Here is a 16,072-nt window from a genome sequence, read left to right on the forward strand (position 1 = left end):
ATAAAAAAGTAAAGAAGATACAACCTTGTATTTTCAAAAAGCTATTTGACTTCTTTGTGATTGTTTAAATAAGTACATTGGTTGTTTATAAAATGGAAGAATTATCAAGAAGTCACAGAATTAATATAAATTTAATTTGAAGAACTTACCAATGTTATTTATTCATACAGTTTTTATGGATTTCACAGTGTTTTTTAAATGACCATGAAATATTAATACACCAAAAGCTGAAATAATGAATAATAAAGTTTAACAAAAATTGCTATATACAAATATTAGATTTAGAATTTTATAACATGTTTCTTTTCTTTTCAGTGAATCCCACGTAATCCAATGTGTATTGAAAAATGATATACAGTAACAGATCTTTAAAACGGAACTTGAACAAGTTAAAACAAATCCATGTAATTACAGGTAAATAGAAATAGATACTTTACATTAAAATTTAATACAATATTTAAATTACAAAAGAACATGAAACATATCCCATGTCTGTTGTTGCACTATTGCATTCATTTAAATAGTTGCATGTCAAAAGCTTACATCATTCATGAGAGTAAATAAATCGTTCTCATAAATATTTATCAAAGCTAATTTGTACAAATGTTTCAAATGTTTAAGAGGAAATAGTTTGAATTTTCCAGAATGCTTTTACTTGTGAAAATTCCAATGGATAAAAACACATTCAATATATATATATATGTATTGATTATAGCAACTTCCTCAAATTCCAACTCTTATATAAAATATTTCATTAAATCTATTATGCTTAGATTCAGGTTGCATTTCTGTAAATATTGACAATGCAATTTACCACTCCTTTTACAACTAAAACTGTACCCCTTTTACTATGAGGTTTGGAAAAAAATCTTATCCTAGAATTGAAAGTTCATATGCACCACAATTTTTTTCATAGGTCAAAATATAGGGCTGTGCAGCATATTTTCAACGTTTATATGCCCTGAACTTCTCAAGTTTAAACTAACAGTAATTTTCATTAATTTTCTATGAATATTCAAGATCTTCCAAAAATAGGCCTGTTTTGAGAAACAGCTGTATTTACAAAGTGCAACCATCAGACATGACCCCAAAGCTCTGTGTAAATGTTTGTTAAACTTATAAGTACTCAGGACGGGTGAGAATTTTCTTCTCCATATAGCACATATTATAATCTTGACTTATTAAAAAAAATATGTATATATGTCACAGAAACTACTGAACTGAATGATTACATATTTGGTCAGCAGCATAACAATGATTAGGATTAATGAGCCACTGCTTGTTGTATCTCTCTGACACTTACTTCCTGTTTGCTAATGCTTGAAATTTTTCTATTCTTTTATTGAACTTTTCCTTGTCATATTTTTTTCAGGTACTAGTAACAGGATGACTTTAGTCAGCTGCTTTGCAGACACTTTAATGAGTTTTAACATTTGAGAGCTTTTCCCTGATGAACAGTAGAGGTATTCTTAGTATGTTCAACTTTTATAGCATTATAGCATTAGATTAAGATGTGTCAGGTATGATTACCAGTGAGACAACTCTCCACCATAGATCAAAAGACATAAAAAAAAACCCATAGTAAGCCATAACAGCCCATATCTGACAAAAGCTTAACAATTCAAACAAGAAAACTAACATCCTGAATTAGGTAAAAAACTTTAGAAGAATAAACAAATTTGATATACAGCAACAAACAACAACTATTGAACTACAGGCTCTTGACTTTGGACAGGCACATACAGAATGTAACAGGGTTAAACCATGTTTGTTGGCACCAAACACTCCTGTTACCTGGGCAGCAATGTAACAGTACAACATAAACATGCTTCATGTGTGATAAAAAAGAGAAAGACCCAAATTCAATTCTTAAACAAAATAACACTTTTCTACAGGCTTGTTTGTTTCTCAATGTTAAAAATTTGTTAATATCATGAAATATGAATCATCAATGAAAATTCAGTTTACTCTCATAAAAATCAGTACATACCAAATTCACAATTCACTGTAGTTGGATAGATATTTTCTAGTGGTATACATCTTATATATATCAAAATGAAAAGAAGAAGATGTGGTATAATTGCCAATCAGACAACTCTCCACAAGACTAAAGGACACAGAAATTAGCAACTATAGGTTTTGTACAGCCTTCAACAATGAGCTAGTTCAAAGCGCATACTACAGTCATATATGTGTGGCTTATTTCAATTAAGTTTGACATACTGTTGTGTAATAAAAGAAATATGTGGAAGTTATTGTAAATTATTTGTTCTTTTATAGTCTCTTGCAGTAAAGAAAAATTTCTAATAAAATCTCATAGCTGAAATTTTAACCAAATAGACTCCTAGCCGTCAAATACATTTTAGTATTGAATTGATTGGAAGTGACATATATATCATGTATAAATGGAGAGAAAGGACACAATGTTTTATTTGTTGATTGATGAGGACCTTCCCTGTGGAGAAATCGATGAAGATTTGGTGAAGAGCTTGTTGAACTTGAGCAGAGTATAACAGGTGAGCTTAGAGGACAAACATAAGTATTAGTAGATTCTGTCCTTTACCTTACACTCAGGTATGTGGGTTACCTGAACGCTTACCTTAACGAGATGTTTCTGGTATGTGATAGACAGAAAATCAATAGTAAATATTAACGACTTGTTATCAATAACTGACAGACAATAACTGGTATTGTTTGACATCATATGTCATTTGAGTAATGATTGATCTTTTGGGAATAATTGTAAATTAATGATTTTTTGGGATTAGCTTCTCGTAAAAGAAATTCTTAGACAAACAGTTCATTTGAGTATCATATATATTGTTTTCTATTTGTATAAGTATATGAATTCTTATTATTAACCTTTTTATGCCATGATAGTTTTCCGATGTCTTATGGTTTAGTTGCAATCGTTGGGAAAATTGTCTTATGCATTTAAAAACTTGTCTTGGCCAAAAAAAATTGTGAAAAAATCCATAATATAATCCCCTTAATATTTGAACCACACGTGTAAAGTATTACCAAAGTTTGTTAGGCCTGGTCAAACCTGGATACCAAATTTTTTTTTGAAACTTATCTATAATGAACCCCAAATCTTTCTTATTTATAAACCTATGCTCCTTGGTATGAAAGTTTTCCTGTGTTTTTAAGGTTTTATTGAAATCATTAGGGTATATCTGTTATCTTGCTTTTAACTTTATACACTTTTAAATTGTCTTATTTAGTTTTAAAACATAAAGTTAATTAAAGATTGACAATATAAATACACGTGTGACAAAATACCAACAATACCATGGAAAAAAAAGAAAAACAACTAAAGGTTCAACAATAATTCACAAACACTACATTTTGTGTATATAAGAAACCATATACTGAGCAACACATACCCAAACAAAATCTGGGGATGCTCTGAAGTGTTCCAAAGAATGAGCAGATCCTGCTCCTCATGTAGCACCTGTTACAGAAGTTTGAAAAGATTCTACCAAAATTTGTTTTTCTAAATCCCACATCCCAAAAGCATGTAAACTTCCAGCCCTCAAGCACAAACATCCCATTCCTAGAAAAAAATAATTGAAATCTGCTGTTTAGCAGGTTGTAGATTTTCTTGCTACTACCTATACTGGAAGTTAGCTTAGGTAGCCACTGTTTGTTCAATGTAAACATTTTACGTGCAAAGTTTTAAATTCTTTACTGCTAGCTGTATCCTAATTGATTGTGTTATTCTATCATAGTAATAAGTTGCGGAAAATTATATTTGAGCAAAATGTTGATATGATATGATGAAAGCACTTTGGAAAAAAATTGTGAAAAAAATTCATAAAATAATCCCCTTCACTTTTGAATCATGTATGTAAAGTATTACCAAAGTTTGTTAGGCCTGGTCAAACCTGGGTACCAAATATTTTTATGACACTTATCAATAGCGAACCCCAAATCTCTGATAAACCTATGCTCTGTGGTAATCAATCTCATTTAAAAATCAATAGCTGTCCAATCAAATACATTGATCTGCCAATAGTGAAACAAAGTGGGTTATCAAAATTTACAAAAATATTGACATAGTCGATTTGTATTTTTCTGCCCTTTAGTTCATAGCCCGCCTATGCTTTCGTTTTCATTTCTCAGTTTCTGCAATTAAAACTAGTAATAGTTCTTGTCCAAAATAGAACAAATGTGAAATTAAAAGCGCATTTTCAGGTATTTCAACGTTGGGGGGTTTTACGAGCTATACCTGTCCCCTATCCCAGGTGTAAACGATTTATAATCAGGTGAGACATACTTTGATGATAAGGACTCTATAGAAAGTATAAGTTTGTATAAGGTTTGTTTTACCTACAGTGGAAATATTTAAAGTAACAGTCTATATAAACGTGTATCAGTACATGTGTTCTTTTGAGATTGGGAGTAACTGCCATCTGGTATGAAATTACAGGTAGGATCAAATTCTGAAAAATAAAAACAAAAAATAAAATATGTCACATTATGTTGAAATTCATATTAGTAAATGCTTAACTTTTTACATTTAATAATGGTTACTTTGACTTGTTTCTCTGGGATATGCATTTTGTTGCCATGAAGACCAGTAGAGATGCTTTTAAAAAGAAGCATGGTCATTCAGTCAGTTGAAAATAAATGAAATACTTTTATATTTTGAAAATAAATGAAATACTTTTATATTTTGAAAATAAATGAAATACTTTTATATTTTGAAAATAAATGAAATACTTTTATATTTTGAAAATAAATGAAATACTTTTATATTCAATTCTCTTCAAGGTTATGATAAACAAATCATTTCCAATTTATAATGCCATGACTGCTGCCATCATGGAATGCCATACTTTTTGTTATAATGCTGAGCATAGTTTTTGTCTTCTCATTTATGTTGTATTGATTAAAAATAGCAAGTTTTGGAAAAAAAACAACTCTTCAAAAACTGTTGTGTGATTCAAATATATATAATTTTGAATAGGGCAATGAGGGGGATAGGATCCTTTATCAGGACTCTGGGATCTGGAATTTTAAGCTTAGAATTTTGGGATTGACCATTTCGGGATCCGGGAATTCTTTTTTTTCAAATTTCAGGACCTAGGGATTTCGTGTTTTAAAGCCTGGGATTTCGTGGATCAGGACCCCTCCTTACCCCACCCCCCTGGCAATGCTTTTTCTTCATACAGATCAAAAAGTATTATATATGTATGAATCAGAAGTTTATGATTTATAGATAAAAACTGGAGTTTTTTATAACCTTGACCTCCCATACAGATCAGTATTAAAAATATGTGTGGATCGTAGAACCTTGATAAACACATTTTAGGCTTATCACCAAATGTGTGGTACTTGCTTCACCTCTGATGCAATGTTGAGATTTAGATTCTAGCTTCCATTTAAATCAACATCGCATTTAATAGGGTAATAACCCATTTCCTTGTTAGACAAAATAAAGCAGCAGGTTTAAAAACATGACAATACTATTTTTGTAGAATCTTTGTATTCAATCTATATCCTACTTAATATAACCATATCTATTTATCTGTTTCTGTAATTAGTCATTGATTTATATACTTATTGTAACATTGTAATCATTAACTTACAAATGGATGTATTAAGTTGAAGGATTTTTATGCTTTGATATTCAATATGTGGACTATATTTTCGGTAAGCATTGTTTTGGGTATGTTTATTTGTATATGGTAAAAATCAGGAAATATATGTAACATAAAAGTTATAAAAATAATTCCTCATTTTGTATGGGTTAGGAGTATCAATGAGAAAATTTTGTGTGATACCAATTTTGACACTATCCTTCAATTTATGCCAAATTGTTGTATTATTTCAGTTAATGCAGTACCATAATAAGTTAAAACTCTGATTACATTAGCCTAAAACATAATCTAATAGGTTATGTAAATTTTGAAAATTATAAATTGTGATTTGCAGTTTGTCAGTCAGATGAGTGTTTAAATAATTATTCCCCCACTTTAAAGGCTATATTGCAATCACATTAATTGTCAATCTATCTGTTTGTGGTCGGCCAAATAACTATTACAGTTACAATTCAGTTATATCCTTTAAAATGTGACCACTTTTTGGATTTATTCAGTGTCGATTCCAGGGGGGTTTCTAGAGGTTGGAACACCCCTTTTTATTGATGATCAATGCTTTTGAAAAGGGACATATGGTTGAAACCCCCTTTTGAAAATAGCGTTATCAGCCACTGCTATCAGACAACAACTTCCTATAAGCTGAACAATTACAATATTTTCTTCATATTTTTCATATTTCTAATTAACTGAATTGTTCATTACGTTAGCTCAACAGTGATGAGTTGTAAAGCTACCTATCGTACTTATGTTTTCTTATATTTAGAATTACCAAGGGTAATGCATAGCATCACTTTGAGGTCAACTTCTCATTACAACTTTTTTTTTGTTATAGTTACTTTGTCATTTTAGCCAATTGATATTTTATCGTATGTTTTTCTATGTTGTGATGTTATGCTATTGTTTCAGAAAAAGGGAGAAGGTTTGGATCCATTAAAACGTTTAATCCCGCTGCAAATGTTTGCACCTGTCCTAAGTCAGGAATCTGATGTACAGTAGTTGTCGTTTGTTTAAGTAATATATACGTGTTTCTTGTTTCTCGTTTGTTTATATAGATTAGACCATTGGTTTTCCCATTTGAATGGTTTTACACTAGTAATTTTTGGGCCCTTTACAGCTTGTTGTTCGGTGTGAGCCAAGGCTCTGTGTTGAAGGCCGTACTTTAACCTATAATGGTTTACTTTTTAAATTGTTATTTGGATGTAGAGTTGTCTCATTGGCACTCACACCACATCTTCCTATATCTATTGATGGTGTACTTTTAAGAATCAGAACTTGTCATATTGATAGACTCCAGGCCCTGTCTTTTGTTGACCACCTGATATCTTATGGTTTTCAATGTGTCTCTGGTTTCTTTATGATATATACCTCATATCTCCTTTATTAGTGGCCACAGTGGCTGAGTGGTCTAAATAGTGGAACTACTGTATCACTAGACTGTCGAAACTGATCTTGTGAGTTCAAATACCACACAGGGCGGGTACACTCGACTCATATGATGACATATCTTAATTGACTAGGATTGTCAGTTTTCCTACAGAGGATTAGGGGTTCTCTCCAGGCACTCTAGCTTCTTCCACTCACTAAAAATGACTGCCATGAAATAGCAGAGTAGTGTTCAACACCCATCTATCAACTTTCTCCTTTATCTAATGCAAAAAAAGCTAAGTAGATTTTGACATAGGTAGTTGATAGATACGAGGATAGGTCATGTTGTATTAAGTTATCCTACCAAGATTTACAGGGATCAGTCCTAGAATCTATGGTATTCTCGTTATCATATTCACTTATTTACATTTCTCCATTATACAAACCTACAAATCCATATTCAAATAAAAATTCTGGCATGAATATTTTGTATTTAAAAATCTAGATTTCTTACATTTAAAATTGATGTATTTGGAATTTATTCAAAATGTAGTACAATTAATGCATATTTTTATCCAGGAAAAAATATGAGATATTAAGGTAAGCCAGATAAGATAGATTTTAGGTATATTTTAAAGCTTTTATATTTTTAAAATTTGTTCTTAATCTGACTTTTGTCTAAAAAACTTTGAAATAGTCCTCTTTTTAAAAATCAGAACGAAATTTTTCTATTATAGTAGAAATATGTGTCCAACATGGTTATACAGAAGTACAACTTTGTGAGGTTTATTGGCATTTTTTCGACCTGATGTCTCATTTTAAAGGACCTGGCCAATTAAAATTTTTAAAACAGACTTTCCTCAAATTGGCTTAAAAGTAACCTGTTGATCTAAGCCCCATTTAAACATGACCTAGTGATATAAAAAGTGGCTTTACTGGAACCCCAAAAGATATATTCCAAGAAATTTTACATAATAAAACATGTTTACAGAAAGAGGGAAACCATTGATTTTAAGTAAGGAAAGGTAAACAGTGACAGGCTAAATACATCAGCAACAAAAACACTTTAAATCTAACATGATATCAGTGACCTAGAGGGTTTTGTAGTTGGTCAATATCTAGATTTCAAACCTGTTTAAACTTATCAGAGCAGCTTGCTATGTGTCCTATTGGCTTTGTGTTTTTTGCTATTCCTGTACAGATTTTGTGTCATGAATGATCTTTTCTTCTGTAGTAGTGGTGTTTCTACCAAAACAAATATACTGACTTCCGTTGCCTTTTACATAAATAACCAGTAAACAAGCAACTCTTTACCTTCCTGAAAGCAATTTAACCAGACATATATCATATTGGAGCTGTAACTGCCTCTGGAGTTACTTCCCCTTATTTTCGTCCCTTATTGTAGGTATATGTTTAAATTCATTAATGATTTAACAATCTCTGGAGAAGATTCTTGGCCTGTATTGCTATATTCCTCCATTAGACTCTTATAAATTATTTGTTTTTAAATTGACATAAATTATACAACAGTTAATGGACATTATTCAGGGTCCCTCTACAGTAGGTCTGTTTATATTGGCAGGCATCCAGTCGTCTCTGCATTCGATACAATGACAGACATGTAAATTAACATTTAACAAACTGAAATTAGAGGATAACTGTCAACATTTAATTTGAAATCTGGGTACAAGGAATAGAAGAATTATACAATTTGTATTTGGGTTTGAAATTTTGAAATATTAGTTTTGCCTTCATCATTAGCAATGTTAACCTCAAAATGTGCATCTTGTGCATTTAAAATTGGAATCGAACTGTTTGGTTATTTATATATCTTTGTGGTTTTAAACATCATATAGATGAATAGATCATAAATAAATATTGTGGTTTTTAATGAATTTATATTATTTGACTATAATCTGGGCCACAGCTTAAAACTGATACCTTTTTTTGTAATTACTTTATGTTGGATTCATTTTCTCAAATCACTTTTATTCAACTTGAATGAATGTATTCTAAAGCATGCCAAATGCCAAGTACTTTTCACACCAGTTTGACAAACATTTACACTTTTGAAAGTTTTCATTAACATTCAGATATTTTTATCTGAATTCTACCCTTTACTCTACATTGATATATTTTAATCCTACTTTTTTGACAAATTACTGTTAGAATGAAGAATTTAATCCTTTAAAAATCTTGACTTTAATAGTTTGTCAGATTGAAAGCAAATTAAATAGATATTTTTCTGGTTGAATTGTCACACCTGATCGGATAGATCAATACACAGGTGATTTTTACCTTGATGGGTGAGGACGACTTTGGACAGCCCATCCACTACCCCTAATTATATCTCTGGATTTATGATTATATACTTGTGATGGGCTCTCGATCAAAATTAAAGGTAGGATTTGATGTTAAAGGTTACCCACTTTTTATTTGATATCAAATGATATCTGATGAATGGGCTACGTAATTTGAGCCAAATGCCAATAGTTATAAGAAGTTATAAAAATATACCTTGAGGTGATATAAGTATATGAATGCAGGAATAAATATCAACAAAAGTTAATTAAGCTGTGTGCTCTTGGCTAATTTGTTTTAGGGGTACTTGTCTTTAACATTACAGATGGAATAAATAGCGATAGATGTGATTCTTTTTCAATTAGTGATAAATTTCTATACATGAACGAGGTTGGATATTTAGACTTCTGTTGAAATGTCCTTAAAATAAGTTACATGTATTTTACAAAATTTGGACGTTTATCAGGAATTTATACAAAAGACAATTTAGTGTTTAAGATATGGATGTTATCACTTGGTTGAATGACAGTGAAAAGGTAGGAGAAATTTAAATTTCAAACATTTCATAAATAAATAAATATTGATCTGTGATTTTGTTAAAATTCGATTTGGCAAAAAATTTAATTGATTATACTTAGATGAGTTTTTCAAACAGATTTAAGATGACTTTGCCAAATATAGTCAAAGCTTAAAATGATTACTAGAAAAAAGTATTTGCTTTACATTCCTTCATTCTAAAAACCCTACAAGTACATGAAACAATCTATTGAGCTAATTTATTTTTTAATACTCAATATTAACTGTAAATTTTGTCTTTTATGGAATTTGCAGACATGAAATTCATTGGAGTATTTTGAAGATTTATATGTACAATGACATTGAACATTTTCTTGGAATTTGTTCAGATTTTGCCCTTGTTGACTCTGATGTATGGTTGTTTTCAGTTATCCTTTTCATTTTCTGTCTCTTGTTCTAGTGACAATTAGGTAGAAATGCATCTCTTTATGAACTTTTGTTTTTAGGTTGCTGTCAGTGTTTTGTCCCTTAGAGGGGCATTGTCTGCCCCAGCTTTTCAACATCTTATTTGTATGCAGTGTACTACTTTATATTTCATTGAAGGGTAACAAGAATTTGAGTGTCACATTTATGACTGAGGTTTTTAGTGACTTTTAAAACATACTTGGAGGAATCATCAAAATTCTTGTTTGTTTCATTGTAAAAGAAATACACTTTGCATTATATAAATAACACATTGGAGGTCAAATTTATGTGTGAAGGGTGTATTTATTGAACTAAGAAAACTAAAGAAGATTCATCTATGAGAATTCCTCGATTGTTTCACTTTCAAACATATGACTGCCTCTAACATCCTTGAAAATTTTTCAGAGACTTTCATGGTGAAGAACAACAGTTAAATTTGTGTTCCTTTGGAATGCTTATTGCGCAGTTATTTCCCATTCATCTCATAGATAACCTATTTTAACTGCATTATATATAGGGCAGAACAATACTGTAAAAATACCTACAATATTTGGCAGATTCTCAGTATAAATGAAGTACTTTGACTGAAGTACCCAGGGTGCTATAAATCTTCTTAGGTACTAATATTTATAGATTAAGTCACAATTATGTGTAGAAGACACTCTTAGGAAGGCAATATTAGAAAGTTATCACATGGTGTCAGAAGTCACTATCGCCCTGTGTAAATAACTGGTCTCACTAACAACCTTTTAAAGAGTACTTGATACTGTTATAGAAACTTAATATGGACAGTAAAGAAAACTAGTTGTTACATGTAGTGTAAATAGAAGGATGATTTAAATCATTTGAAGATCAAATAATTGCTCATCAGAACAGATAACGAAAAGGGATTAAAATGGAAAAGAAAAGATTATATCTGTAGCACTTAAAGGAAGTTTTATTTATTTTGTATTGTTTTTTTCATTTAGACTTTGATCAATGAAACAAATCTTTATTTCTTTAAGCTTGTCACAATGTAGCCTTTTTGTGCTGACATGACAAAAAAAGCTAAAACCAACAACTAATTTCAACAAGTTCAGGGTCTTTGAACTTGTTTGATTTTTTTTTACACAGAAAGCTCAAGGGTGCTTTCGAGTAATAATTTCTTATGACAATTATAGCTTATCTAGGCCTTTTATTGATCAGAAACTGTTTGGTGTACTTACTTGTGTAAGCAGATCAGAAAAATTCTTGTTTGTCAGATTTGTTTTAAAACCTGTAATTGAAAGATATAAAGGAAGATAGCATGTTTGATCAAATTAAAGAATACAGGAAAAAAATAAAGATTGTCTTCAGTCGAAATATTAAGGGAAATTTAAATAACTAATTTGAGTAATTAAACAACCGGACTAGTTGGTTTTCTCAGCAATAATGAAACTATGATATTAGTTATTCCTTTCATATTCAGCCAGAGAAACCTAATATCATGATTAAAAAATATATATATAATGACTAAACACGGTTTGTACCTTATTTCAAAAATGGGCCAAGACTTTTATCAATTAACTTTTAATCAGGACAATTTTTGACATATTTGCATTTAAATATATAGGTATAAATTTCATTTGATTAATTCCACAATAACTTGTTGTGACCACATTTAATATTGACATGAAAAATAGAGCTATTTACTTTTTATGTTTTTTTTTTATGAATTTCTGAGTCTTAAAAGTTAATGAAGTCCTTTAGTATCACTCCATATACTTCTTCATTAAGTTCACATCAAAAGGTCTTCTAGAAATGGGATTTTTATATTACAAAATACAAATACATGTGTGTGATGTGACAGGCTCAGTTTGTAACATGGGGAATAACATTACAAGTTGAGATATTTAATTAATGGTAAATATTGAATACAGAAATATATATAGTCTTCTTTTTGTTTAAAAAAATCTTCTAAACTATGTTATTTTTTTGTATTGATGTGATCTGGAACTAATTTATGAATTATTTGTTCACAACGAGGATATTTAATCCTGTCAAGACCTTTTAAAGCTGGCTATTTTGAATGGATTTTTCTCATTTTTGAAAGTCATACAGTGACCCAAAGTTGCTTTAATCACATCTTTTTGGACTCTATTTGATAGTTGTCTCATGGAAATTATACCACATTTCCTTATTTTTTGTTTTATATTTTTCCAGCTGACTTATAAATTTTGGCTGAAAATTGTAGAAATGGCAATTGTCCTACTTTTATTTTTGTTTTACCTGTAGATTGGAGCTTATGTAGGTACAGCATTCATTACCACTGAACTAGTATATATTTGTTTAGGGGCCAGCTGATGGCACCTCCGGGTGCATGAATTTCTCGCTACATTGAAGACCTGTTGGTGACCGTCTGCTGTTGTTTTTTCTATGGTCGGGTTGTTGTCTCTTTGACACATTCCCCATTTCCATTTTCAATTTTACATAAGTGATACTGATGAGTACGTTTGCATTTCATTCTAGTCAACAAAGTTTATGCAAAAAGAATGCAGGTGGGATATTTATTTATCTTGTTTAACACATGTATATAGCTTCTTTATTATAAAGCCGTTTGATTTTTTCCTCCTGGATAAAGCGATCAGTGATATTGAATGTTATATTATCCTCAGATGAAAATGAGAGCTTTTGTCAATAGAATATTGTTTGTTAATTATTACAACTCATTGTTAACATGGTTAAGAGCTATTGAATTATTGAAATCACATTAAAATTGCATTAGAAAAGTTAACGATCATTATATTTTTTAATATTTTTTATTTTTTTGCAATTCATAATTTATAATTTCACATGCAATATGATTCTGCCATGTCAATTTCAAAAAAGAGTTTTTTTTACATAACAGAACGTTCTATTAACCTTTGTTTTGTTGGAATGTTTTATTGACGAAGTATTGGTATTTTATTAAACCATTTAGTATGAAGAAGTAGATTGTTTGTAGAAGTACTTGAGCTCACTTGATAATGTTTGTCCTGCTGATATCACTTTTACATTGATCTGCATTGAAGAAAAAAACAGAATATCGAGTTATTTTTTATACAGATCATATATATTGTAGATTTTTTTTTTTTTTTGGTACTAATTTTCATTTATTGAAATAGTTTTTCTCATTTGAATGGTTTTTATTTTTGTCAGTTTCAAACCTTTTATAGCCATCTATGCAGTATCGGTTTTCTTCATTGTTGAAGTATATACAGTGATTTATTTACATTTTTCAAATCATTTGGTCTCTGATAAAAAGTTGTCTAGTTTACAATCATACCACATCTTTAATTTTTTTATATTATGAAAGGAAGAACTACCAATTCTTTGTTCATACCAAGTACAGAGAATATTATTACGCCATTAACATTCGTTGGTTTTACGTTTGATTTGATAGCTCCTCTATTTCTTTACAAGACTTAATAAAAACAAGATCTTTCAAGGGCACTTGGTATCAGTACTGTTTATTTTGACAATTTTAAACAAATTTTGACTAGCACACTGAATATTATTATGCCATAATATACGTTAGTTTTACGTATGATATGATTTGATAGTACCAATATTTCTTTATAAAACTTAATAAAAACAAGATCGTTCAAGGGCACTTGCTATTGATACTGTTTATTTTGACAATTTTAAATGTTAAATTTGATCTTGAATGTTTCAAATTTTAATTGTGACCACAAGTCACAAAAAATAACCACAGATTTTAAATTTGTAAATTAGATATATTCAATCCTTGATCTCTTTAATAATTTAGAAAATGAGGTCATATCTAGTCTCAGCTTGTAATAATCTGATCACACAATACATTAACTCACGTTATTTTTGATATTTTAAAAATCTCGGTTAGTTTTCAATTACGGTTTAACTGAACTCAGATGACCACTCACTATTATTATAAGTCTCATGTTTAGAAAATTGTGTTTCAACTGAAGTAAAAATATTGTATTGAATTTTAACTCCTACGAATAATATTGTTAAATTCCTATTGTATCGATAACACTTTATTTTATCATCAATCAGTTCAGTTAGCTTTATATAACTAGAATTTAGATGTTTACATTTTTGCTTCATGTTTATGTATAAGTGTGAAATATTTATCGAGAGGTTCAGTTGTATTTGAACAAACCAAAAACATTTTTCGTACAAACAATTTGTCAACTTTAAAAACATTGTCTGTGGTACGTAATACTATTTCAGGTTATTTAGAAATCATCTCAGAAAAAACTTAAAATACTTGAAAAAGTTAGATTAAGTAGTGATTACTCAAAATCTAAAATCTTCTCATTTTTCTCAGTAGTAAAAATGCACTTGGACACATTTCTGAATGAACAGCATTTTGGAATCTGTTGAAGGTTTACTAGTCTGCTACCATCTTTGCCTTATAAATTTTTTAAAAATAGTTTTGATGGAATAATTGCTGGTTGCTTAATGTCCATTGCTACCATCTTTGCCTTATAAATTTTTTAAAAATATATTTGATGGAATAATTGCTGGTTGCTTAATGTACTCTTTAAAAAAAATTCAGATAGTAATGAGGGGCCTCGGTGGCTAGGTAGTATAAGCAGTTACTATTGTAATCACTAGCCAGTCAACTTTGAGGTTGTGACTTCGACCCCCATTCATGCAAGTGCACTTGACTCCAATCTTAATTGACTAGGATTGTCAGGTTTCCAATCGAAGGTCAGTGGTTTTCTCCAGTGACTCTAGCTTCCTCCACCAATAAAAACTGGCTGCAAAGAAATTGCCCAAAAGCAGTGCTTAAAAGTGGAAAAATCTAAATGGAAATTAGATAGTAAAGCTTTAGGTGCCTGGATGAAGAATGATAACATAAGTAAAACAAGGTCTACCTATATCTAAAAATGGAATAAGCTACCATTACTTTGACTTGTTATAAATTATATCCTCTCGTGGATTAATCAATTTATAAGTCATACGGAATGGTGATTTACAATATATTTTAGAGGACAGGTGCTTGAGTTAATACCTGAAGCTTTGGGTGGTATTACACTATTGATCAAAGTTTATAGATGTCGTGTTTACTTGAGGGTAGATGGCTTCAGTAAATTGGTGCAAATGTTTTAGTCGATAGATTACGAAGAATTCTTAAAGAGATTGCTTGTCAAACATAACAAAAAGTAATGAAAATGAAAAAAATGTAAACATAGGGGTTTGATGAAGAAAAAATAAATAAAATTGAATACTTTTTATAGCTGACTATGCCTTATGGGCTTTGCTCATTATTGAAGGTCATATGGTTACATATAGCTGTCAATTTCTGTTTCAATTTGTCTCTTGTAGTGAGTTTTCTCAATAAATAAAGAAATTGATTTGTCATGTATAAGGTTAATGTTGATATTTCTGTAGAATATTCTGAATTTCACTTTGAGTATGACCAAGTTTATAACTTTTCTTGTAAGTGTTTGCAAATTTGTTTATGATTGATATTGATTAAATAATGCTATGTTATAATTGAATTTTATTTAAAGAATTATTTGACATGTTTTACGGCTGATTTGATTTCATAATTATAGAAATTAGCCATTGATATGTTTCATTTTTGTTTTAATGGAACATTGAACCCAAGGTTAAGTCAGGAACTATTCAGTTTAACCACTGACTGAAAAACTAGTATTAAGTTCAAATAACATTTGTAATTTAATTTTTCTGCCAGTTTGCAATTTTGCAATGGTTCATAAGCACTTCTCTTTATTAATATTGAAACAAAAACAGTATATTGAATTACTAGTATTTTGTTTCATGTAAAGAAATGATTTATTCATTCAGAAGGAAATATACTTTGGTATATT

General features: G+C 30.0%; 1 protein-coding gene across 1 annotated transcript in view; it reads left to right on the top strand.

Annotated features, from left to right (window-relative positions):
* The first annotated feature begins 9,695 nt into the window (after positions 1-9,695).
* The window catches only part of LOC134727435 (uncharacterized), an 85,220-nt gene continuing 78,843 nt past the window's right edge, over positions 9,696-16,072 (top strand). Inside the window, exon 1 of the mRNA XM_063591816.1 lies at positions 9,696-9,808. Coding sequence (XP_063447886.1) covers positions 9,773-9,808 — 36 coding nt within the window. The 5' untranslated portion in view covers positions 9,696-9,772. The remainder of the gene's footprint in view (positions 9,809-16,072) is intronic.

This window comes from Mytilus trossulus, chromosome 8 (assembly GCF_036588685.1).
Source record: "Mytilus trossulus isolate FHL-02 chromosome 8, PNRI_Mtr1.1.1.hap1, whole genome shotgun sequence".
NCBI lineage: Eukaryota > Metazoa > Mollusca > Bivalvia > Mytilida > Mytilidae > Mytilus > Mytilus trossulus.